Below are 23,978 nucleotides of genomic sequence, written 5' to 3'. Positions count from 1 at the left end.
CAGGACTATAAAGGACTCACACTCACACCACCAGTTTGCGAAGTCTTGATTCCTTGTGACAATTCTGAGCGTTTCCTTGTTTTCTGTCTGCCTGTGATTGATCTTGCCTGTTCCTGTTTTTGACCCGTTGCTGCCTGTCCTGACCCTTGCCTGGTATACTGTTCTGTGAATGATATCTGCCTGTCCTGACCATTGCCTGCACCCTGATTACGATTCTGCCTGTCCCTTGCTGTTCTCGTCTGCTCCTGATTGACCCTGCCTGTACGACATTCTTAATAAAGCTTGCATTTAGATCTTACCATGACTCCCGCTTCGTTACAGTATTAATGTGTTCCCTTGTTTTAGTTAAAGGTAGGTTTTAGTCAATTTGTTTTATAAAACAATTTTTGTTATACTGGTGGAAACTCTCTTCACATCCTGATAGCAATCAATATAGAAATCAAAATAGAAGTGGTCTAAATACAATACAATACAAATATCTTCTGTGGAAGTCTCAGTTTGGTCCGAATGAAAACCACAAACCGAGCAGAGCAGTTCATATCCTCAGACTTGGATTTGTGCATTTCTATGTCAACACTATCAACGCCAAAATCAATCTGCAGCAGTCAGGTGGTACAAGTGGGAACTCTGTAAGTTGTTTACGTTCATTAATAGTGTAATGTTATGTGGTTTGAGACATGAAGTAATTTAACCTCACCTCTCATGATGCATTGCAGACTCTGCTGTGTGCTTTCATGTGTTGCGAAGGAGGCATGGCTTTGGAGAGCGCTCTGAAGGGAGGGTGGCATCTCATGCTTTTAAAGCTAACTTACTATTACTAGCCTCTCTGCAATTGCCTACCCTACCTTTAAAATGAGGCAATGAATTAGTTCAACGTGGCCATGATTCACTAAATTGGGGGAACAAATTAATAAGTCTTGGGAACAGATTCTTAATTTGTGGCCACAATTGAACTAAAACAAGTAAACTAATTTGTTCAACGTGGCCACGATTTCCTCAAATGAGGGAACAAATAAGTAAATCATGGTTGCAATATACTAAAACGAAAGAATGAATTCTTAATTTGTGGGAATGAATTCTTAATTCATGGCCACGATATACTGTATATATTTTTGTCCGCATATCGTGCTGGGCTCGTTATATTTGAAATAGAAAAAAAAAAACAATTAGTTTAATTTTTCGATAGGCTTAGTTATTTTACACCAATACACCAAAAATAAGTCCCAGATCAGACTACTCTAGACACACTGTACTGTATATATCTTGTAGTGTGCAACCAGCAAGGACAATGCAATACAATATGTTATCTGACCCCATCAGTGTAAAAATGCAAATGTCCAAAAACAATTACTAAAACCAAACATGATGGAAATCATTCAGTTCAGTAAGTTTTATAAATAAGAGCTTGTTCTCAATTCCAACTGTTGTAACAATTAGCCAACATAATACCGTGATCAGGATTATCTTTGGAGGATCTTACCTCTCCTAGTAAAGGTGTTTTCCCATCTGATTCAGTTACCCAAGCATGAGCTTCATGTCCTCTTTCAAGTGCTTCATAGGGTCCATTTATCCTCGAACCTGTGGACACAGCAGGATCCTACCAAAAAGAAAATGTTTTGAGGTACTCTCAAAAAACACTGAAATGTATGAGACAAAACTTGCTATGGCCTATACTGTCCAAAAGCCAGAACTGACTTGCCAACCTATAAAACCCTACACCTTAACATAAATTAAATTTCAATAGCAATGGCTCACCAGTATGATGATGTATTTCTGCCCTTTTTCATGCATGTAATCAGCAAACTGAGGCAAGTCCTTAAATTTATCCATATCATAGGTGAAGATCTTTTTGTCCTCCATGTAGTCAATATCAGTGTATTGGACATCCTGGAACACAAAACAATATGGACATAAATAATGGTTTGACTTTGAGTCCCTTAAAATCAAAATTTTCTTCTCTCATTGAATATCCTGTTTTATTTTAGCATCAAATTACGGAAGTTAAACAAGTTGCTAAAGTTCATATTTGTGTCAAGCCATTCTCGTTCTACCAGAACTATGGCACTTAAGTCTCCTCCTTAATTTCTCCTTTAGAATCAGCTCCTTCAGCCTTTATGATGGCTAATGCCTCTTTTGCATGCTAATATTGTCCAGTCACTGTTTTTTGTTTTGATTCTTTTAGGCTTGACTTCCATCAAACATCAGCAGATGGTGAGATTCTCCTGCCAGTAATTTGCTAATGGTAATCAGGCGGAGATGCAATATCCTGACATGCTAAAGCCCTCTTTGTTCAGGTTAGATCAAACATTGAGCTTCAATACATCTTTCAGCAATTAGAACCCAACCATAAGGTGCTAAACGTTTCTAACTGCACGTACAGGTGAAATTCACATATGTGAAGTTATTATTTATAAAGCTTTGTTCTGTGCTCTCAATCGTGGCTTTGAAGTGCTGGGTGGAATCAAGTTTTGTAGAACAAAGCGAGGACCCTCCTTCTGTTCCTGGCACTTACATACGGAAGCCCGGCCAGTCGGTTCCTCTCCACAACTCTCTTCACCTCGTCCAGGCTGCCATAGTCCCAGCGAGAGATTTGGAAGCCCAGAGACCAGTATGGAGGGATGAAAGGCCTGCCAATCAGCTGGAGACACATAAAGCAATGTTAAACATGCTGAACATCACAGGACTCCCTCAGGCTAATCTGGAGGTTTCATCTGGGCCTATATGATTTTTACTTCAACCTTTTGCATGGGGTAACATCAATTAGCAAGGATAAAGTTTAGGATCCTGACCACCTTGCCAGGGTTTATTTTACAGTAATGACTGACTGCTTATTAGGGCTGTACTTACCATTAAATATATAAATGGCCCAGTGCTATTTTATCATCATTCTGTTTTAGTTTTTATTAAAACTATACATTTAAATTTATTATCATATTTTTCATTTTAAATTTAGTTAGAGTTTCAGTAATTTTGTTGTGTGTTTTTGTCATTATTATTATTATTAATTATGTCTATATAGTTCTTATCCATTTTTATTTCAGATTTAGTGCTACAAAGAAAATAAAACATCACTGGCAACTACCTAAAAAGTTTATTATATATATATATATATATATATATATATATATATATATATATATATATATATATATATATATATATATATATATATATATATCCCTCTACAGCACAACGAAGCCCTATGTTTAGTAAATTTTTCTTTAAATGATAACAACCAAGTAGAAAGGTCGAGAATGTACCAAAGAACAGTTCAGTAAGGTGTTGGAGTCAATATCAAGCACCATTTAAAGGTGGGACGTCCTGTTCTGACACATGGTCACAGGAGCACATCTTATGAGAAGAAGGCAATATTATTTGCTTTAGTAATTTTATTTAAAACGACATGAACTGTACATAAAAAATATGTGTGTGTGTGTATGAAGGTGTAGAGAAGCCTTTTGACAGGTTTTATGAAGTTTTTTTATTTTTTTATTTTTTTTATTTTGCATGTTCAGAAATTCAGTTTTTCTTTTCGTAGCCTCAGGGCAACGAAAGGGGTAATTTTCGAGGAGGTTTTAGACGATACCTTTCATTGGCAACAATGTATTATAAGAAGGGAAGATGCTGGGTTCCTGGGTGTACAGGAACACCCAAAGTGATGTGCAAAAATTGTAACATGCACCACTATGTCACAGCAAAGAAGAAGTGCTTTTTAAAGTTTCGTACGAAATTAAATCTTATTACATGAAGTACATTATATGGCATAGCACACTACATGATACAGACCTATGCATGTATCAAATTCAATATATCAATGTCTTTCAAGTGTATCTTTTAAAGTTTATTTTTTTATATCAGCTTATGTTTATTATATTTCTAACTTTTTTATGGTTTTAGTTTTAAGTTTAGTTTTAGTTAATGATAATAACCCTGACATGGACATGAAATATCAATGTGATTTGACAATAAAATTGACAATACGTTGATATTGTTACTATTTTATAATAGTTTTAACTTCGAAATTTAATAATATTTGTAAGTAATAACATGGTTATTATACTGTAGTATGGTTATTATTCTGTATATAATATGGTTATTATACTGTACAAAAACATTTGACTGCAGGATGCAGCAAATGACGTATTGTGTGTAAATTTAATAGAAAAAAATATCCCTAAAATAATGTTTATAATGTTTATAATTTATAATATAGTATTTTAGCTGTCAATTCCACCCAATTTGACTTCAGAATACTATAACTGACCAATCAGAATCAAGTATTTTTAAGATCATGGTAATCATAACATGACAGAAAATAACATGACTCAGGTTGCCCACATTCTTCCACTGTGCCACATGTCCTAGCATGTGAACTGCCCACCATGCCATGTCTCTATCCAAAATGAAAAAGCATTACCAAGATGTTTAGAATTTCACCCACAAGTGTCACTGATGTTTCTATTTATATCTGACAGCAACGCATACCTTCGTGAACTCGTCCACCACTGCTTCTGGTGTGTCTCCGACCAGGATGTAAAAGTCCAAAACCCCTCCAATAGTCCGGAAGGTTACAGCCGGAGCAGGCTGGATAGTCACCTCTGTGCACAGACATAAACAGACAGACATAAACAACTTAAATTGCCCTAATTTGCTAACCTTAAGCAAAAGCAACCATTGCAAACACAAAAGCAAATCAAGATGCACTATATATGCTGAGCACAGACATCACAAATCATGTTAAAGATTATGACTTTAGCCCACGGCAAAAGCTTGTGTTTGTGACCAGCAATAAAAAAAAAAAATAAAAAAAAAAGCAATTGCAATGAAAAAATAAAACAACAGTTTACCCATAGCATTGCTGTTCATGAGGAAAACGCCAATGGAGTGACCGCTCTCATCTTCCAGACATGTGAGATAGGGGTAGTGGCCATACAGGTTGTGTGTGCCCTGGGGTAGGAAAAGTCATTAAGGTTTGTAATGGTAAATTTCAACCCTTTAATCAATTTTTGAGACAATTTAGAACATTTATGTCTCATGATCTTGAAACACAAATGCCAGGCTAATCCTACACAGAAGTGTTGCAATATAAAAATGTTTTAAGTAACCTAAACAATGTGCTTCCTGTAAAATATTTAAATTAATTGTGTTATTCATTTCATGTTAATACGACAAAATTAACCTGATTACATTGGGTTATACCAACGCAAGTAATTTATAAGTCAGATCAGTTAGAAATAGCTCATTAAAGGAAAAGTTCCCTGAATTCACTGAAAATCTTGATATATGCTCTAGATCTCCTCGAAAAAGTAGCTATGTTGTTCACATGGATTCATTTCTTAGGTTCAATGCACTGATTACAGCAATTATCAGTGAATAATGAAAATCTAATTTCAGTCATATGACTTGGATTTGGATTTGGAATATGGTGCATGATGTGTATGAACTACTTCTATGATTTTTTTATGATGATTTTGCATCCTTTTTGAAGTTTGATATCAGTCCTTCATTCCAGAGTGGGCAGGACATTCCTCAAAAACTTGCCGAAGACTTTGTATTCCAGTGAAGAAAGTAAGTCATACTGGTTTGGACTAGTGAAAATGTTATGACTCACGCCATTGGGAAAACCATCTCTTGTGAAGATAGGCCAGGTCCTCCAGTTGGTGTCATGGCGGAAGGTCTGATGGACATGCTCTCCAAGTCCATAAATATTGTGAGAGGGCAGTTTAGCTGAGAGCTGAAGGTACTGATCAGCAAAAACCAGTGGCCCAAGGGTTGTGTCAAACCTGACGGAGCAAGAGAGTCAGAAATGTTGTAAAGAGTAAGTTTATATAAATCCTGCATCACAGTTCAGTTTGTGGGTGAATGTCTTGAAACCTGTCAAGAATATGTCCATGTACAGATTCACCCTTCTAGCACGTCATCAAAATGCACATCCAGATCACATGAAAATACAACTATCAACTGAAAGATGGATCAGTTGGATCATCTTCTGTAACGTAAGGAAAATGACAACCTATTCTCAAAACCACAGCTATTAATCATTCTGTGACATATGCAACTTCTTATCTAAACTTCTGCTTGGAGTTTTAAAAATAATATCACTATAGAGATAAGGTTAATCAGCATATTACTCACATATACTTCTTAAGAAATATCAATATATGCTGAAACTTCTACATGAATCATGCATTCCTATGATTAAAGCCATTTTTATTGGGCTTTTAAGTAATACAATTCAGGAGATAAAAGATTACTGAATCACTGAATCATTGCAACATGCATACAGGCAAGTCACGTAAAGGGATATGTGGCTTTTGTTGACTGTGGTTCCCTATTCTTTGGAAACAAGACCCGTTTATCAATGGATAATGAATGAGCCTCCAGAAGAGGCTTGTTCTCGCACGTGAAGCAAGTTTGAGGAGAAGGTTGAGCTTCTGTTTATGTTCGCTGATCGATGTTTATATGTGAATAAATGCCTAAATTCAATATGTTCGTCATATGAGACATGCAGCGCCTGTGGAGTGTGGAAAGTTACTGGAGCGCGCAGCTGCGCATGTCTCTCACAAGGAACGTCATGGCAGTGATTGACAAGCCAGAGGGCCAATTGGATGATGTTTTTAAGGCCCTACCTCGTGCACAGATGATGTATATTAATATGTGCCCCAGGCCCCAGGGATGACGCGTTTTTGTGGGCCAACCCGGAAGTTAGCGGCGCACGAGTTCCTTCGGCATTTTTCCCATAGACTTTTGGAAAATCACAGAAAATAAGCTCTGTGTTTAACAAAGGGTTATGACACTTGCACGTTTTGTCTATCAAGGTAATCTTTACAAGTTAACACAACATTTATAGATTTTGAAGCCTAAATAAAGTCGGCAGATATAAAAGGCTAACAGTAGGCTATAAACGGACTACAGCACACCATGCTCGCGGATCAACGTCTTCACCACCAAGCTTCCTCAAACTGTATTTAAAAAACAACTTTATTTATAAACATGCTCGCTGATTATGATCTGCGCTGTGTATGAATACTTAATGATGTTTTATTAACAAAATTCGGGAGGAGCAACGTTCAAATAATCTGACTAATCATCACGTCATCTCAGCCAGCTGTCAGCAATCAGTAATCAACATATCTACCCAATAAGCACGAGTGAAAGCATATATAAGACATGGTTGACTCACCTATATTCCTCGACAGTTTGACAGCATCTGACCCGCCCTAAGTTCCCACCGTGTCCGAAATTAATCTCTGTGTGTCCGATGAATAATCTTTCGTCCACAAGGTATCTTTGCTACAATCCTCTGGCCTTACTAGGAGCAATTACACCGCCGCCGATTCATCTCGGGGGCACTTCAGCCCAAACAAAACGGTCCCCGCATGCCAAGACGCCGAGGCCGACTTTCGTCACTGCGGTCGAAACATCCGTGATTTCCTTCCGTGTATTTTCCTAGTTCTGCCCAGTCTATCTTTCCTGCCATAAAGAAATGGACAACAAGGCAGTCGAGCACCAAGCTCGAGTCTCGGGCAATTTCGCCTCTTCCCGTGAAGAAACGGGCCTTCCTCCAGCATCAGGCCGCCGCAGCAGGCCTTTCAGCAAAGCCGCGCCGCAGCGCAGATATCAGTCCAAGCCAGCTGACACTTTCCACCCCATCGGCTCAACCCAGCAAAAGCACAGTTAAAATCCTTCTCGTTTCTGTCACTGAATTAATTTCTACAGTTATGCCATCTGTATCAATGTTGATCGAGGGAATCCACGTTTTAAACTTTTCTGTAAAGTTTGCCGTTCTAAATTACGGCACGATTGTGGTTTAAACAATCAGCTGATGCACGTATGACGTTAATATTACAGAATCATTGAAACTCGGAACTTATTGTCCTCGCTGCCCATCGATTTATCAAAATCGCTTAGAAACTTGGTCATAATATGTATTTCTGTTTAAGTATAACCACTGCTTCAATATTGGAGACGCGGAGACTGGTAGGAAAAATTATTTTCAAATCATTATTTTGACGCATTTAAATAAATCTTTCCGTTCCCTTTTCATCTGTATCTGCTTTATAACGAGCATAACCAATAACCAATGAATAAACTATTACGTTGCAGTTTGGAAGTATGGAATTTGAGTAATTTCCAGGTCTGGATAGAAAAGAAACCAACATAAATAAATATAAATGAACAATGTTATACAAGCAGTGTGTTCATGGTCAAATTTTAGTGATTGTTGAACACAATTAAAATAAATTCAAGGTGCACATTCTTATTATGCAAAGCTCTGTCTTTTACAAATGATTCTCTTTTGATCTTTACTAAATAAATGTGCTTGTGACCAGCAACAGTTAAAGAACAAAGGATCATCTAAGGCTACGTTCACACTGCAGGCTGAAACGACCCAATTCCGATTTTTTTTTGCCCCATGCGACCTGTATCTGATCTTTTCATGACAGTCTGAATGACACAGATCCGATCTTTTCAAATGTGACCCAGGCCACTTGGGTATGTGGTCCTGAATCCGATACGTATCCAATCTTTTGAAATGCGACCTCCGTCTGAACGGCCAGACCACATGTATCCGACCCATACGTCATTGATACGCTACAAATGTCATAATTGTGCGTTGAAGTAGGCGGGAACGAGAAGATAAACAACAACCATGGCGGACGATGCTGCTGAGACCAATCAATGGAAGGGAAGCGAGGTCACAGATTTAATTAATATTTGGGGTGACAGCTCTATTCAGGCCAAACTCGAGGGCTCTTATCGGAACCGGGCGGTTTACGATAACATTTCCAGCGGAATGGCCAGCGTGGTTACAGACGATCCTGGCTCCAATGTCAGCGAAAAATAAAAAGCCTCCGATCCAAATACAAGGAGGTTAAAGACTGGAACAAACGAAGTGGCCGTCTACTTCCGCAAACAACGAGTGACGTCATTGACCGTTGCATACTCTTCTGCGCATGCGGGTCACTTCTGGGTCATTTCACATTCACACAGGAGATCACAAAAGGTCGCATTTAATTGAAAATGTGAACGGCCTTGCAAAAAAATCTAATTTTTTCAAAAAATCGGAATTAAGCATTAAGCCCTGCAGTGTGAACGTAGCCTAAATCATATTGTACTTTGCTGTTTGATGATCTTTCAACATCAAACAATGACAGTTCAACAGTACTGTCTTTTACAGTATCAAACCATTGTGTCAGAGTTTCGCTGAGCTCAGGTTTCCAATCGCCCCAGATAAAACGATGGGTCCAGCCACGTCCATTGAATTTCTGGGCCTTAACCTGAATACAGCTAATATCCAGGCATCACGGCATAAGGAGTCAATAGGATATTTGTTCGCTTCCACCTTCCTAAACAGTCCAAACTGTTCTAAACAGGAATTACTATCTTCGATCAGCTACTTAAACTTCATTATGTGAGTAATTCCACAAGGCTACTCTTTCATCTTACATCTCCTCACTCTTGTATCTTCAATTCATGTGCTAGAAACAAGCGTCAGGCCGCAGCAGCAGCAGCAAGCCTGGACCGTGCCCCGGATTCCCTACTTTCCTCCCTCTGCTTAGCCACACATTGCGGCTTTCACCGGCGCCGCACTCCATCCAACAATGCCTGCCCCTCTTGATAAATGCCTTCCCTCCTAACGTGAGGATGCCTCTACTAGCGGAGCAAGCTCAGCCGTCTCAGCCATTTCATGCCACCATCTCTCACCCTACCTCTCCGCTATCGCCGCAGGCCTAGATGTCCTATTTTCCCCAGCTTCCCTCTTTTTCTAACCACCCTGTTCTTTCCCAGGCTCCAGCGGCCAACCCGAGCAAGAGGCTGCCTCTGCTAACGGTGCAGGCCCGGACACCCCAATTTCCCTTTCTCAGTTTCCCTCTTTTCTAATCTCCTCATCCCTCCCCTGGCTCCAGGGGCCGACCCGAGCGTGAGGCTGCCTCCGCTATCGGCACAGGCCTAGACGTCCTACTTTCCCTTCCTTCCTTTTCTAACCACCTTGTTCCCAGGCTCTAGGGGCAAACCCGAGCGTGAAGCTGCCTCCGCTAACGGTGTAGGCCCAGATGCCGCAATTTCCCTTTCTCAGTTTCCCTCTTTTCTAACCTCCTCATCCCTCCCCTGGCTCCAGGAGCCGACCGAGCGTGAGGCTGCCTCCGCTAACGGCCTCGGTCCCGGCCTTTCTTCCTCCTTGCTCTGTCCCACAAGCAAATGCAGTTCAACCTGTCTACTACACTGATGCCCATCCCACCAAATGCTACAGCCCTGGAACCAAACCATGTTGCCAACAACATCAGATCCTCTTAGAAAATCCAAGCTGTTGTCACCAGAGGTGGACCCATTCTCAACCCCGGTACCTTATTCTGAGCTGATATTTCCATAAACCACCCGCAAAAAACTCTCCTTGACACCTCTCTCAACTTCATTCTTCAAGCTGCCTCCCCTAGAACCCTACAATCCATTTTGCATAGGAGCAGCAACTACAGCCACCCCAAAAAGGCCACTCCCAGCATCAGATTCAAACATTTGGTCACTGGAAGCTTAAGAACTACATCCGATCTAATCGCTTCCATATTAAAGAAGCCCAACGAACACCTATCGGTTAGTTTCAGCTCCAGCTCTTTCTCTCACACATACCTGCAAGCCGCCATATCCAACTCAACTAATACCATCATTCCAATACAACGGAAAATTTCTATCATTGCCGCAGCAGTGATGTCGCCTCGGCTCCCGCAGGAGCTCAGTTCTGGCTAATTCCTCCACTGCCGCAGCAGTGTTGTCACCTCGGCTCCCGCAGGAGCTCAGTTCTTCAGGCCAACTTCTCCACTGCCGCAGCAGTGATGTCGCCTCGGCTCCCGCAGGAGCTCAGTTCTGGCTAATTCCTCCACTGCCGCAGCAGTGTTGTCACCTCGGCTCCCGCAGGAGCTCAGTTCTTCAGGCCAACTTCTCCACTGCCGCAGCAGTGATGTCGCCTTGGCTCCCGCAGGAGCTCAGTTCTGGCTTATTCCTCCACTGCCGCAGAGCTTGAGTGAGCTCAGTTCCTCCAGCTATTCTCTCCACTGCCGCAGCAGTGATGTCGCCCATGCTCCCGCAGGAGCTCAGCGCTGTCTAATGTCTTCATCCATATGGCGAGAAACCTACCGGTCCTTTACTAACCCTCCCAGCAGCGCATTCAGCCTAAGCAAGGCAATTTTGGGGGTCATCAATGATGTTCCGGCTGCTGTCCTGCATTGGTTTGCAATTTTTGGGGGAGTACATGGGTTCGGGCCAAAATACCGAGCTCGGAGCCCTCTCCTCGAACAGCACGCCAAATACGCATACTACGCATACTATTTACTATCTGATTATTTGTAAGTGTGAACTCGTGAATCCACTTTTTCATGAGAAATGCTGTCCAAATGTCCTGTTTTTAATGATGACTTCTAAAGTCCCCACCAAAGGAAGTAGTCCCTTTTAGCAATTTGTTAGCAACCGCCGATTTTAAGACACAGTAAAAGTTAAAAAAAATCACAAGTGGGTTATAACTGGTGTGTTTTATGCCATAGACCAAAACGTGAAAGTATTTAGAGGCTTTGTTAACCACAGACCTTATTTCAGGTGATTTAGCAAAAACCCATTCAAAAAACCTATAGACTTGACGGCGTTGGAACCGGAAGACCTAAAATGCTAACTCGCTTCCGGGTTTTGCCTACAAAAATGCGTCATCCCTGAGGCACTCTATTCCTTTCAGTGCACCTAATAAATAGTCTTTTATCAGTTAGTAAAGACAGTTTCAAGTAATATTGCAAAAATGTATAAAACAAAACATCCTCTAACCCTTCAAGCATTTTGCATGTCAAAGTTATTATTATAAAAAGAGCTCTGCTTTCTTTAATATTTCTTTAAAAAAAAAAAGCCCCAAAAATGAATACACATTTCTTATGTGACAGAAGCAACACACATAAAGTAAGCCTGATAGTCACTTACAAATGATCAAATTCAACTTGAACATGTGTAAGAACTAGGAATCTAGACTGGCCATTTACCTTTGTGTCATTTTCAACTGTGCACAAAGACCCACAGATGATGGCAGACAATAACAAAAGGAAACAAAACAATTTCCATCAACAGTATGTAGACAGTGAGACGAAGACTGGCTCCTTTACAAAAAAGCTTGTTTGCATTGCTTCAAGCTTCTTTCAGACCTCTTCGGAATCCCTCATTCTATTCATGTCTCTAATTTCTGTCTTTTTTGGTGTTATTGTGATTGCTCTTCATTTAGTCAAAGAACCACTTTAAAATGATTATGTGCTGCATTGTTAGCTATGCACTGAGCTCACAAAGAGTCAACATATGATCACTGTGTGAAAGGGAAGAGAAAAGATGAAAAGCTCCCAAGTGGACTGCACTCACAGGATTTTTTCAGGAGATGTTCTCCAAACTCTCAGTCCGAAAGGCTTATGGATCAGCTCCAATCTGTATTTTAGGGGTCCGGTGGGATGGCTGGAAGAGAGCGACTGCACATGCTCGTGAGGAACTTCATACCTGGCTTGCTTTGCATCAGTGATCTGGTAACAAAGAGGTCATTGCACGCCATTATAAATGTTTACACACATGATGACATGGCTATTTGTGTCAGTTTATAAACAGACCTTGAATCGAAAGCGGTTTTCTGTCTGCATTTCAGCGTAGAAGGTCAACTCTTTAATATCAGCTCCAAATAGAGATGGAGAATCCATTCTCGTCAGCTTGGCCTCAATATCTACAACAAAACATTTCCCATGAGGTCTTGGTGAGCTCTATTTGCTACATGGTCAAATACAAACTTTTCAAAGAACACTGAAAAAAAGTTCTAGTAAATTTCGTAAACCATTACAAAAACCGTAAAAGAAACACGCTGAATTAAACCAAAACTGAAATAATAATTTCGATGACACTTTACAATATGGTCTTATTTTTTTAGCATTGGTCAATTAACTTTTATTATCATGTTAGTATTAACAGTGAGCAATACATTTGTTACAACATTTATTAAACTTGTTTATGTTCACAGTACATTAATGTTCAAAAATACAATTTTTGAAAATAAAAAAGGGTAATTATAAAATGTTAAAATTAACATCAGCTAAGATTAATAAATGCTGTAGAAGTGTTGTTCATTCTTAGTTCATGTTAACTAATGATAACAAATGGAACCAAAAATCTTTGTTTCGTTTGCAATTTTTATTTATTTATTTATTTTTTTACTGTGTACAATGGAAAGTAGATTTGTGCATTTTCTGAAAGAATTGTGAGTTGTGTTAAGATAATCATTAAATGTCAATGGGATTTTATAAGTCTGATCGCTTAGAAAAGTAAAAGCAAACCTCTCCCCAACAATCCAAATGATCTGAGTTATCATTTATGTCCAGTGTTTACAAGTTGTATAAGGTGTTTATTAAAATTCCCTAGCCCATATAAAGAGCCTCAGCAATGGTAAGCATACATTAAAAAAAAATGTTTCTTTCAAGCCTTGAACAATTAATTTGAATAAATGATAATCATTATTTATCACCACAAGGCCAGGATCAATGGAATTTAATTTACACAATATTGGCATATAATAGAATAATGAAAAGAGACCATTCCCCTGATGTAACCTTGCTCAAGGGCACATCTCATGTTGATCTACTATGCCAAGCCACTACCAACATTAAAATGTTCTTCCAAGTAACATGGCTCATGATAAAAGCGGTAATGAACTCACGTGTACTGTCAGGCTTGTTTTCGCTGACCACGCTGTAGCCATGGTTTTTGGAGAAGAAGCACCAGGGGACGTTAGTCTCATTCAGGGGGCTCCAACAGCATGCTCTTTCTAAACACTTTTGCTGTAAGGACACACGGCAAGACTCAGAAAAGCATGCTTTTTTTTTTATGGAAAGTAGGCAATGAACTCTGCAGTTTACCTGGGAAGCACCGCCATCTGGAAAACAATCCACTCTCTCTCCATCTGGAATGTTGGGACATTCTGGGATGATGTTTGATCCTGAATCTGAAGTTGGGGACAAATGGAAAAATGCAAATGACCATTGTGATATATAGATTTTAAACAAAATACAGTGAAAACGATTAAAAAATAAATAATTATTTTCTTTTTTAATTTATTTTAAAATGTAATTTATTCCTGTGACGTCAAAGCTGAATTTTCAGCATCATTATTTCAGTCATCACTGTCATAAGATCTTTCATAAATCATTCTAATATGCCGATTTGCTGCTTGAAAAACATTATTCATTATTATCAATGCTTAATAATTTTGTGAAAAGGGTGATATATTTTTTTAGTGCTTGTAATTTCAAAACTGGACTACTGGACGACCAGCAAGAATAAGCCTTTGTAGATGATCCAGAACGCGGCAGCACGTGTCGTTTTCAATCAGCCAAAGAGAACTCATGTTACCTGATCTCACTCCACTGGCTCCCAGTTGAGGCCAGAATCAAATTTAAAGTTCTAACGCTGCTTTTAGGACTACCACTGAAACTCCCTACCTCAACCCACTACTAACAAAATTGTATGCTCCCTCCCGCCAGCTCAGGTCAATGAATGAGTGGCGTCTTGAGGCAAAAAGTCACCCTCCAAAACTTTCACCCTCTCTGGTGGAATGAGCTGCCAACCTCCACCCAAGCTGCTAAGAACAACACATCTTTTAATAAGCAGTTGAAGACACAACCACACACACTTACACACACACTCTGGCGCGCCTATCATTATGAGGACATTCCATAGGTGTAATGGTTTTACAAACTGTATATTCTATCCCCCTACACTGACCCCACCCCTAAACATACCCATAACAGAAAACTTTCTGTATTTTTACATAATAATACTAATGTATACTGAGTTGTTTGAGGCAAGTAAATGGTGCTGTTATTTTATTGTAAATACTGTTTATATGACAGAACATATGATGTAGTATAGGCTACAGGCTTATATATATTCAAAATGTTTAGTAAATAGACTTGAACTTCCATATGGTCTGGGTTCAAACATTCTGACACGCAAAGTGAAGTTTCATTTAACTAGAAAAAATGCGAGAATGGTTTCTCTGAAAACAATACCCACATTTCGGGACAAAGCTGCTCAGAGACAACATAAAAAACAAAACAAAACAAAAAATGCAAGAGGCATTAAGCACATCAAAGTCCAGTTACATGCATCAGATTTTCAAAGTGGTGAACATGAAAGAAACAGCCGATCACTTGATTTGTACAGCATAGATCGTTCCCACCAACTCACTGATTTATTTAATCGGGGTGTTGGGCTTGTTCTGTGTGTACCCTGAGATAAAATCCTGCAGGCGCCCCTGGTGTGTCTGAGACGTAATCAGTCATATTTTTCACTCTAAAATAATGGTCCACTAGTAGTTCCTTAACAATGACGAGGTACTTGAGTAATTAGTGATGCATTTTATGACCAAGTCGAGAATAAAAAAGGACAATCTTCAAGAACTACTAGTGATCTGGACCATTATTTTAAAGTGAAAAAGATGTTTTTCACTTTAAAATAATGGTCCTGATCACTAGTAGTTCCTGTGTTGTGCCGAATTCCGACCCCCTGCCAGATTATTACCCCCCTAGTATTGGTAGGTTTAGGAGTAGGTGTGGGGGAGGGGTTAGGATTAGGGGTGTGGTTAGGATTAGGCAATCAGGTAGCGACTTCAACGAGGGGGGTAGTAATCTGGCAGGGGGTCAGAATTTGGCACCTGCATAGTGACTAGGTAACACTTGAGTAACTAATGATGCATTTTATGACCACGTTGAGAGTAAAAAAAAGACAATTGCTCACATCTTAGACACTTTAATGTTGTGATTAGTAATTAATTAGCAATTCTTTATAATTTGGGTCCCACTTTATATTAAGTGGCCTTAACTACTATGTACTAACATCAAAAAATAAGTACAATGTACTTGGGTCCATATTGAATTGCAAAACACTTTTTCAACTTTTGGGGTGGGATATAGGTAAGGTTAGGGAAAGCTATGGTGGTATGGGTAGGTTTAAGGGTAGGGGTAGGGTTAAGGTGTAATGGATTGGTCAACAGTGTAATTATAAATGTAATTAAAGAAATTAATTACAGATATAATTACATGCAGGTGTTTTTAAAATATAAGTACAATGTAATAACATGTATGCACACAATAAGTACATTGTATCAAATTATTAATTTAAATGTAAGTACATAGTAGTTAAGGCCATTTAATATAAAGTGGGTCCATAATTTGTCATAGTTACCTATTAGTTCTTAATGATGCCATTCTCATTCTCTAATTATTGATTAGCTAATAAGGTACTATCTTATGCTGCGTTCACACCAGACGCGACTTGAAATTCACGCGTAGTTGGACGCTTGAACATTTTGAGTTTACTCGCTTCATTCGCGAGTGAAAATCCCTTCACAACAAACGCGAATTGGCGTCATGAGAGGGGCTCTCCCGCTCCTTTATGTGTCCCAGACTCTCCCACTGCTTTCTGCACACTTCCTCTGAATAAACACAACTTGTCAGTGGGGAAATAATTGTAAATTACAGCGAATAAGCTCAATTGGTCGTCTTTAGTTGGCTTGTAGTCTTAATATGTATGTATATATATATATATATATATATATATATATATATATATATATATATATATATATAGCTCAAATTGAGTAAAGACCGTTTTTTACAACTTATCAGATTGTCCGACCTCCTCACTCACTTTCTTTCAAACACGATCCTTTTTATTTCTGTTTCTATATGAAGATGTATAGCGACGATGATTTTGTCCTCCATTGTTGTTTAGAATTTCTACCTCAGCTCGCTACGTCACGTCACTACTAGAGCAAGCTCCTGATTGGTTAATGCGGCACTGAAATTCGCCAAAGTTCCGATTTTTCAACTTGCGCCATTCGCACGAATCGCGCCGCAGGATGTCAATTTGCATCTTTGCATTGACTTAACATGTAAATCACTCACGCTTACCGCTTCATTCGTGTCCGGTGTGAACGCACCATCAGTCCTAAATTTGATATTACTTACTGATTAGTTAAGCTTGTTTCTATATTAGTTAATAATAGTAGCTGAAGTGTTAATGTAGTACGACTCATTAGTTAATGTAGTACTACTCATTAGTCCTGCATTATTCCTGCATAGTTACTTATTAATGGCGGACCATTATTCTAAAGTGTTACCCCCTTCCTTTAAGGTTAACTGTTAATTGTAAAATCACTACTAACCAAACTCTGGCTTATTGCCATACAACATAAAAAGGCGTTAATAAATATACACGTAAATATACATAAATATAAGGTCAGAAATCTTCAAACATACATCTTACGTCAGACAGATATCATTTTGTAATCATTGACCAGTATGCAATCTGATATAATCATATCAAACATATTTATCCTATAACCTGCTACAAGTGATGTTCATATATATATTTGTATATATAGCTTTTGAAACCTGATTTCCATCAGTACCCTGTACCCCTAAAACAAGGTCATATGCATGAAATCATAGAGACTCCCCCCACCCATCTAGCTGTCCTAGGCTCAATTTGTTCCCTTTAAATATAAACCACTTGACCAACATCAGGGCGGTAAATTGAAATTGAGAGTGACAGCTGTCATAATAACCCCGTCTGTGCATGCTTGAGTCCTCGTCCCCATGCGAGCCATTCACCAATGTCTCTGTACACTGTCTCTGCTTTTGGTTTTCTCACTGCTGGGTGTCCTTGATAAAAATCAGGATGAATATATTTGTTTTACTTTAGTGGAACATCAAAGACTCGCATTTCTTGCTGTCCTTGACGAGGCAGGTGCAGTTTTTTTTTTTTTTTGTCGTTAATAAACTAATCTTCAAAAGCTGCAGTCCCACTGTACAATACCTTTGCCCTCAGTACACAGTGCTTTTTTTTTTAGGTAATAATTTGTGTCTAATATCTTTGTTAAACCTTACACAGGTCATTCCTACTATGTTGAATGAAATATTAAACATGTAAAGAGGTAAACCATATTGGTTATTTTTTCACAATATCACAATTAATTGAACATAGGGTGATTTTTTTTTTAATCCATGTATAGTTCATAGATGCGTGTCTGTGTCTCTGCATTAGTGTCATTCAAAGGGATAATACTGCCATCTCATCACCTACCTTCTCCGATCACCCCTGGTTCCCCAGTGGCCAGTACAACGATCAATGCGACAGCGACCACCAGCACCAATGAAAACAGCACCATCAGGGTCACCTCCAACCCTGAGAAGCGCCGCTTTCCCATCTGATTAACATACACACACAAACACAAAGTGTAAACAACCATAAGCATACTATAATTCATCTTCATGCATGTCTTTGACATACACAGTACATGTCCTTGAGTCTGTGTATGAAATGCACAGGCTAATGTTCAAAAGATTTGTTCACTTTTGCCATGTTTTGTTTCCCTGTAACTGAGTTTAACCTTTAATACTGCGTTTTGAGATGCATTCTTGTCCATGAAAGGTTTAAATGCATGAAACCTCCAACAACAGGACAAAACAGTCAGAAACATCTGGAACATAGAAAGTCTTTTTTTCTCTAAATTCTGCATAAAATCTGTTAATGTTGTCCAATTGTTGTTTGTATTTCATCTCCATTTTCTGATTTGTTTCATACAAAAAGATGAACTTCATGCTGCATCAGTAACAATCTGTTCTCAGTTTGATTTTAGCCAAATAATACTCTACCAGCTACACTTTATATTGCATGTCATCTTTTCTTTGAATCCAACTTGGTCTTTTTCAACAAAACACCAGATTTTTTAGTATTTAAAAAATGATTGTTCACTTGAACATGTTCACATGACAAAAAAGAAAAGCCACTAATTGTTCTTATGGATCAAACAGTTTCAATTTAATTTCAGTACTTCAAAGTTAAATTGATTGTTTTTCATTTTCACAGCAGCTTGTGGGGTAAAACAATCCCATCAAGATAAAATGTTTGGAAAGCATTCTTGTCTAGCTAAACAACTGAACATTTGTACGTGCAGCAAATGGCCTATGAAGCGCCATAAACATGTCAAGATAACAAAAATCATCTGTCAACAGCCGTGTATTTCAGCTGAATTTATATATGGACATCTTATATGATATTATAAGAAATATCAAGCATCAAATTTCAATTAAATGTTATAAACATTATATCATTTAAATATATAAATTATATTTCTCTTATACCTTCACTGTTGTTATTTGAAAATTCGCTGCTGTTAATTCCTTCTTATCCAGTCCTGGGTGCAACTGAAGTCAGAGCACACTAAAGAAGAGCAGAGCTGGACCGTCTGTTTTACATTGCAAAGGAATAAATTAAAATCCTGAGTGGGTGTGTTTGTTGTTTTCATCTTTACAACCAGAATTTCCGTTACGTTATGGGTCTCTACCAAAGGTCATGGTCATGCAGCAGTGCTCCTTGAGACAAGTGTCTTTGTATCCATTCAGGAATCATTCACAGACAATGGCTTAACCAGATGTTCCTCATACTGTGCTGTTTGTTTATGTAAGACATGACAAGGCCTTTCTTCTTTATTGATAATGTATATGTGATCTTTTCCACCTGAAATGATATTAATGGGCACTTTATCATTGCATTGTTTATCAGAACATTTTACAATCCCCATGCTGAATTTAGCTGACAAATAAATGAGCTGTTATGGAAAGTCTTTAGCACCACATCTGTGTTAAATAAAAATCATTTTGCAAGATATTTTCTGTTCCAAAAATATTGCATGAACTCTTTCAAACTGCTTCAAAGAAGCAATTAGACAAGACTGGCTTCATGAGACATTCAGATTTAAGCTCGAAATGTGCAATGTCCTTTCAGTGATGTGTTGAATGAGAGCTTAGAGACATAAAATTATTCTCAGACTAATAAGTATATTTTAATGAAGCAATTACATGTGTCATTTATGGGCTTCTTTAAGACTTTATTAAGCTTGATTGTTTTATGATCTGAGGATTGACCTTTGACCCGAAATAAATGAGACGTGCAAGCAAGTGTTTCTTACTTTCTTTCTGTCTGTTTTTAGATGATATATAGACAGACAGACAGACAGACAGACAATAGATAGATAGATAGATAGATAGATAGATAGATAGATAGATAGATAGATAGATAGATAGATAGATAGACACAGTATCTCGCAGAAGTGAGTAAACCCCTCACATTTTTGTAAATATTTTATTATATCTTTTAATGTGACAACACTGATAAAATGACACTTTGCTACAATGTAAAGTAGTGAGTGTACAGCTTGTATAACAGTGTAAATTTGCTGTCCCCTCAAAATAACTCAACACTCAGCCATTAATGTCTAAACCGCTGGCCACAAAAGTGATGATACAGTGGTTTAACAGGACAGGTTCCACTCAGAACAGGCCTCTCCATGGTCGACCAAAGAAGTTGAGTCCACATGCTCAGCATCATATCCAGAGGTTGTGTTTGGGAAATAGATGTATGAGTGCTGCCAGCATTGCTGCAGAGGTTGAAGGGGTGGGGGGTCAGCCTGTCAGTGCTCAGACCATACGCCGCATACACTGCATCAAAATGGTCTGCATGGCTGCAGGGCAGTATTCCAACATGATAACGACCCCAAACACACTTCCAAGACGACCACTGCCTTGCTAAAGAAGCTGAGGGTAAAGGTGATGGACTGGCCAAGCATGTCTCCAGACCTAAACCCTATTGAGCATCTGTGGAGCATCCTCAAACGGAAGGTGGAGGAGCGCAAGGTCTCTAATATCCCCCAGCTCCATGATTTCACCATGGAGGAGTGAAACAGGACTCCAGTGGCAACCTGTGAAGCTCTGGTGAACTCCATGCCCAAGAGGGTTAAGGCACTGCAGGAAAATAATGGTGGCCACACAAAATATTGACACTTTGGGCCCAATTTGGACATTTTCACTTAGGGGTGTACTCACTTTTGTGGCCAGCAGTTTAGACATTAATGGCTGTGTGTTGTGTTATTTTGAGGGGACAACAAATTTACACTGTTATACAAGCTGTACACTCGCTACTTTACATTGCAGCAAAGTGTCATTTCTTCAGTGTTGTCACATGAAAATATATAATAAAATATTTACAAAAATGTGAGGGGTGTACTCACTTCTGTGAGATACTGTTTACCTACCATTTCAGACCAGTTCTACAGAAAAGCATTGTGTGACAGGGCTCTGCTTATCCTGACCCACAGAGTCTATTGCGTGCTTTAGCACTTGAAAATGAAGCTAACTCTCAGGTATAACAGCTCACTTTTACCTCACTGAAAACTACTCAGTGGCGATGATACCACTAGAGTCAGAGCTAGTGCTGACGGCATCATGCTTTCTCTAGCGCTAGCACAATGAGCCACAATGAGCTAGCATAGCGATTTCTCCAGATGTGTCTATACGCCTGCAGTCAGGCTTTGATGGCCATATCAGGTTAAGAGCAACGCAAGCAGCTATCAGAGCTGAGAGCTGGTCCCAACTGAAGGAATCAATACTTCAGGATTGAATTGCCAGTTCTACTTTCAGGTACCAGAATTGGATTGGAGCTGCAGGTCCAATGTGTGAGAGAATAGATTTGGAGTCGGCTGTGGGAAAATGGATACGGAACTAAACTGAAACAGATTCACAATTCACAAACCCAGCCAAATTGTGTTGAGTGCAGAGACTGCAGTGGATAATAATGGAAGATGACAAGACAGCATCCCTGTGTATATGAAATATAATTGACATAAAATTGATTACATATTATTAATTAGACACACATATAATTATTGGCAATGCTAATTAAAGCAACAATATACAGAAAGTTTCAGTCATTTAATATTTTAAAAGGAAAACAAAAATATGTACTGTAAATAAATAATTGTGTGTAGGAAAGGTGCAGATAAATGAATTTATTATAAGTAACAACAACAATAATAATAATAATAATAATAATATGAAGGGATCATAGTCCTATAGAATCTTGAAGTAATGCAATATAAATTAAAATGAGATTCATTATTTTTTTATTCCTAATTTATAGCCATTCTATATATTGTGTAATCTTATTTGTTTTGTACATTGTGTAATCTTACTACTACTACTACTAATAATAATAATAATAATAATAATAATAATAATAATAACAACAACAATCATGATAAAGATAGAATCATCTTGAAGAAACATAATAGAAATCATATTGTAACCATGTGGTAAGCACAAACAAAGTCTTTATTTCAAAATACACATGAAAACACACATGGATAATCACCGATTATCCACATTAAATCATAAACGAGAACCGACAAGGGACTGAACATAATGAAGTATAAATAAAAGGTGAACATAATGAAACACAGGTGCAAATCATATATAACCATGGAAACAAATGCTTAATAGGTAACCCAGAATACCAAAACTAAACAGAGCAGGGAAACCAAAGGGGGAAAAAACAATAAGGCTACATCTGAAAGTTTAAAAAGGCTGCCTACAGAGGATGCATTTCAAAGTAGGAAGGCATCAAGACCGAATCCAATGTTAGCTTCACTTCCTGTTTCCTTAAATACCTTTAAGTTTTGAAGGCAGCCTACAAAGTCATTGCCTTATAAGTCAGTGATGCCTAAAGGCAAGTGCTCACTGAGATTTTGGCCACAATTTGGGCGTCTGAGACAAATTTTGAGAATCCTAAAAGATTCCTATAATCCTAAGCTAAAATCTGTAGTGTGTGATCTCTAGTTTGACATTTGGCACACAGTCCTGCAGTGTGACTTCTCCTATGATGAACGTCAAATTGTCTTTGTTTTTAAAGACAAGCCGTGATCAAAATTAATGCTAGAGATTTGTTTGTTAACCACCATTTCAGTCCGGTGTGTAATGCAGCTCATAGTTACCAAACCTGTATAGGTTGATGATGTGAAACTCCAGACAAGTTTTCATGCACGTGTACGATTTTAATGCGTCTTGACTGTCGTACAGTCTGACATAAATGACAGCTGAGATCCCACAGTGTGACATGAGGATCATGTTCGTACAGAAGCAACAATTGTAAAGGACTATTATAAATCGCACAGTGTGCACCAGACTTAAGAGTCCCCTGAGCTGTGACAGTAGTCCCCCTTCCCAGAAGGCACGTCCTCACAGCGTAACGTCCAACTGTGGAGGGAGGGAGGTGGCTTTGGAGGTCGATGTAGAGCATGGCCCGGAAGCCCACGGTGGAGCTGCTGGCTAGCGGGACCGAGGTGAAGACAGGGGATCAGCAGACCGGGGCGACTACAGAGTGAGAGAGAATGACGGGGAAGTCATAGGGAAGGAGGCTGAGCCGGAGGGACAAGGGATCCTGGAGGAATCTGAGGAGCTGGTCGAAGCCAGTAGAGAAGGCAGATGCAGGGGACTGGATGGAACCACCAGAGGAGATGGAACCATGAAGTCAGGCAGGAGCATCGGAGGAGGAAGGTCTCCGGATGGGACTGGAGCATCCAAACAGCTGGATGGGACTGGCGAAGAAGGCGCAGATTCGAGAGTGGGGACTCGGGAGGGAACTGGATCCGTGGATCACAGGTCATTAAGGCAGTGGTGGACTGGGCAGGGTGCATAGATTCCGGGACTGTGAGCAGTGAGCAGCCTCTTAAATACACAGGAACTCATGCAGGGATAATCGCCCTAAAACACCATTTTCTTGTATTATAAATCTTTTTTTTTCTTCTTTTTTTCTTCTTCTTTCTGGAAGATTTTGTGTGAGTGTTATGTTAGCATCCAATAAGAAAATCTCATTAGAAATAAGATTTTGACAGAATTCCCAACAGGAAAATTTTATGACCTGAACATGAGCTGTTATGTTCATATCACCTCCTGATCATAACTGTACCTGCATGAACACATAAAACCTTCCTTATCAGTTCATGATAGAACAATAATGATAGTGTCTTTAATAGTACAAGGTGTGTGATATAACACAATAAAATCACATGCAAGTTACCTTCT

At 38.9% G+C, this 23,978-nt stretch overlaps 1 protein-coding gene across 1 annotated transcript in view; it reads right to left on the bottom strand.

Annotated features, from left to right (window-relative positions):
• si (sucrase-isomaltase) overlaps nt 1–19,336 on the bottom strand; it is an 85,453-nt gene extending 66,117 nt beyond the window's left edge. Inside the window, exons 1-12 of the mRNA XM_067389930.1 lie at nt 19,206–19,336; nt 18,145–18,268; nt 13,917–14,002; nt 13,718–13,838; nt 12,624–12,733; nt 12,385–12,539; nt 5,612–5,783; nt 4,848–4,947; nt 4,486–4,598; nt 2,513–2,638; nt 1,756–1,887; nt 1,481–1,597 (exon numbers count right to left, since the gene is read on the bottom strand). Coding sequence (XP_067246031.1) covers nt 1,481–1,597; nt 1,756–1,887; nt 2,513–2,638; nt 4,486–4,598; nt 4,848–4,947; nt 5,612–5,783; nt 12,385–12,539; nt 12,624–12,733; nt 13,718–13,838; nt 13,917–14,002; nt 18,145–18,268 — 1,356 coding nt within the window. The 5' untranslated portion in view covers nt 19,206–19,336. The remainder of the gene's footprint in view (nt 1–1,480; nt 1,598–1,755; nt 1,888–2,512; nt 2,639–4,485; nt 4,599–4,847; nt 4,948–5,611; nt 5,784–12,384; nt 12,540–12,623; nt 12,734–13,717; nt 13,839–13,916; nt 14,003–18,144; nt 18,269–19,205) is intronic.
• Between the last annotated feature and the right edge of the window lie 4,642 nt (nt 19,337–23,978).

This window comes from Chanodichthys erythropterus, chromosome 7 (assembly GCF_024489055.1).
Source record: "Chanodichthys erythropterus isolate Z2021 chromosome 7, ASM2448905v1, whole genome shotgun sequence".
Lineage (NCBI taxonomy): Eukaryota > Metazoa > Chordata > Actinopteri > Cypriniformes > Xenocyprididae > Chanodichthys > Chanodichthys erythropterus.
This window is presented reverse-complemented; position numbering and strand designations above follow the sequence as displayed.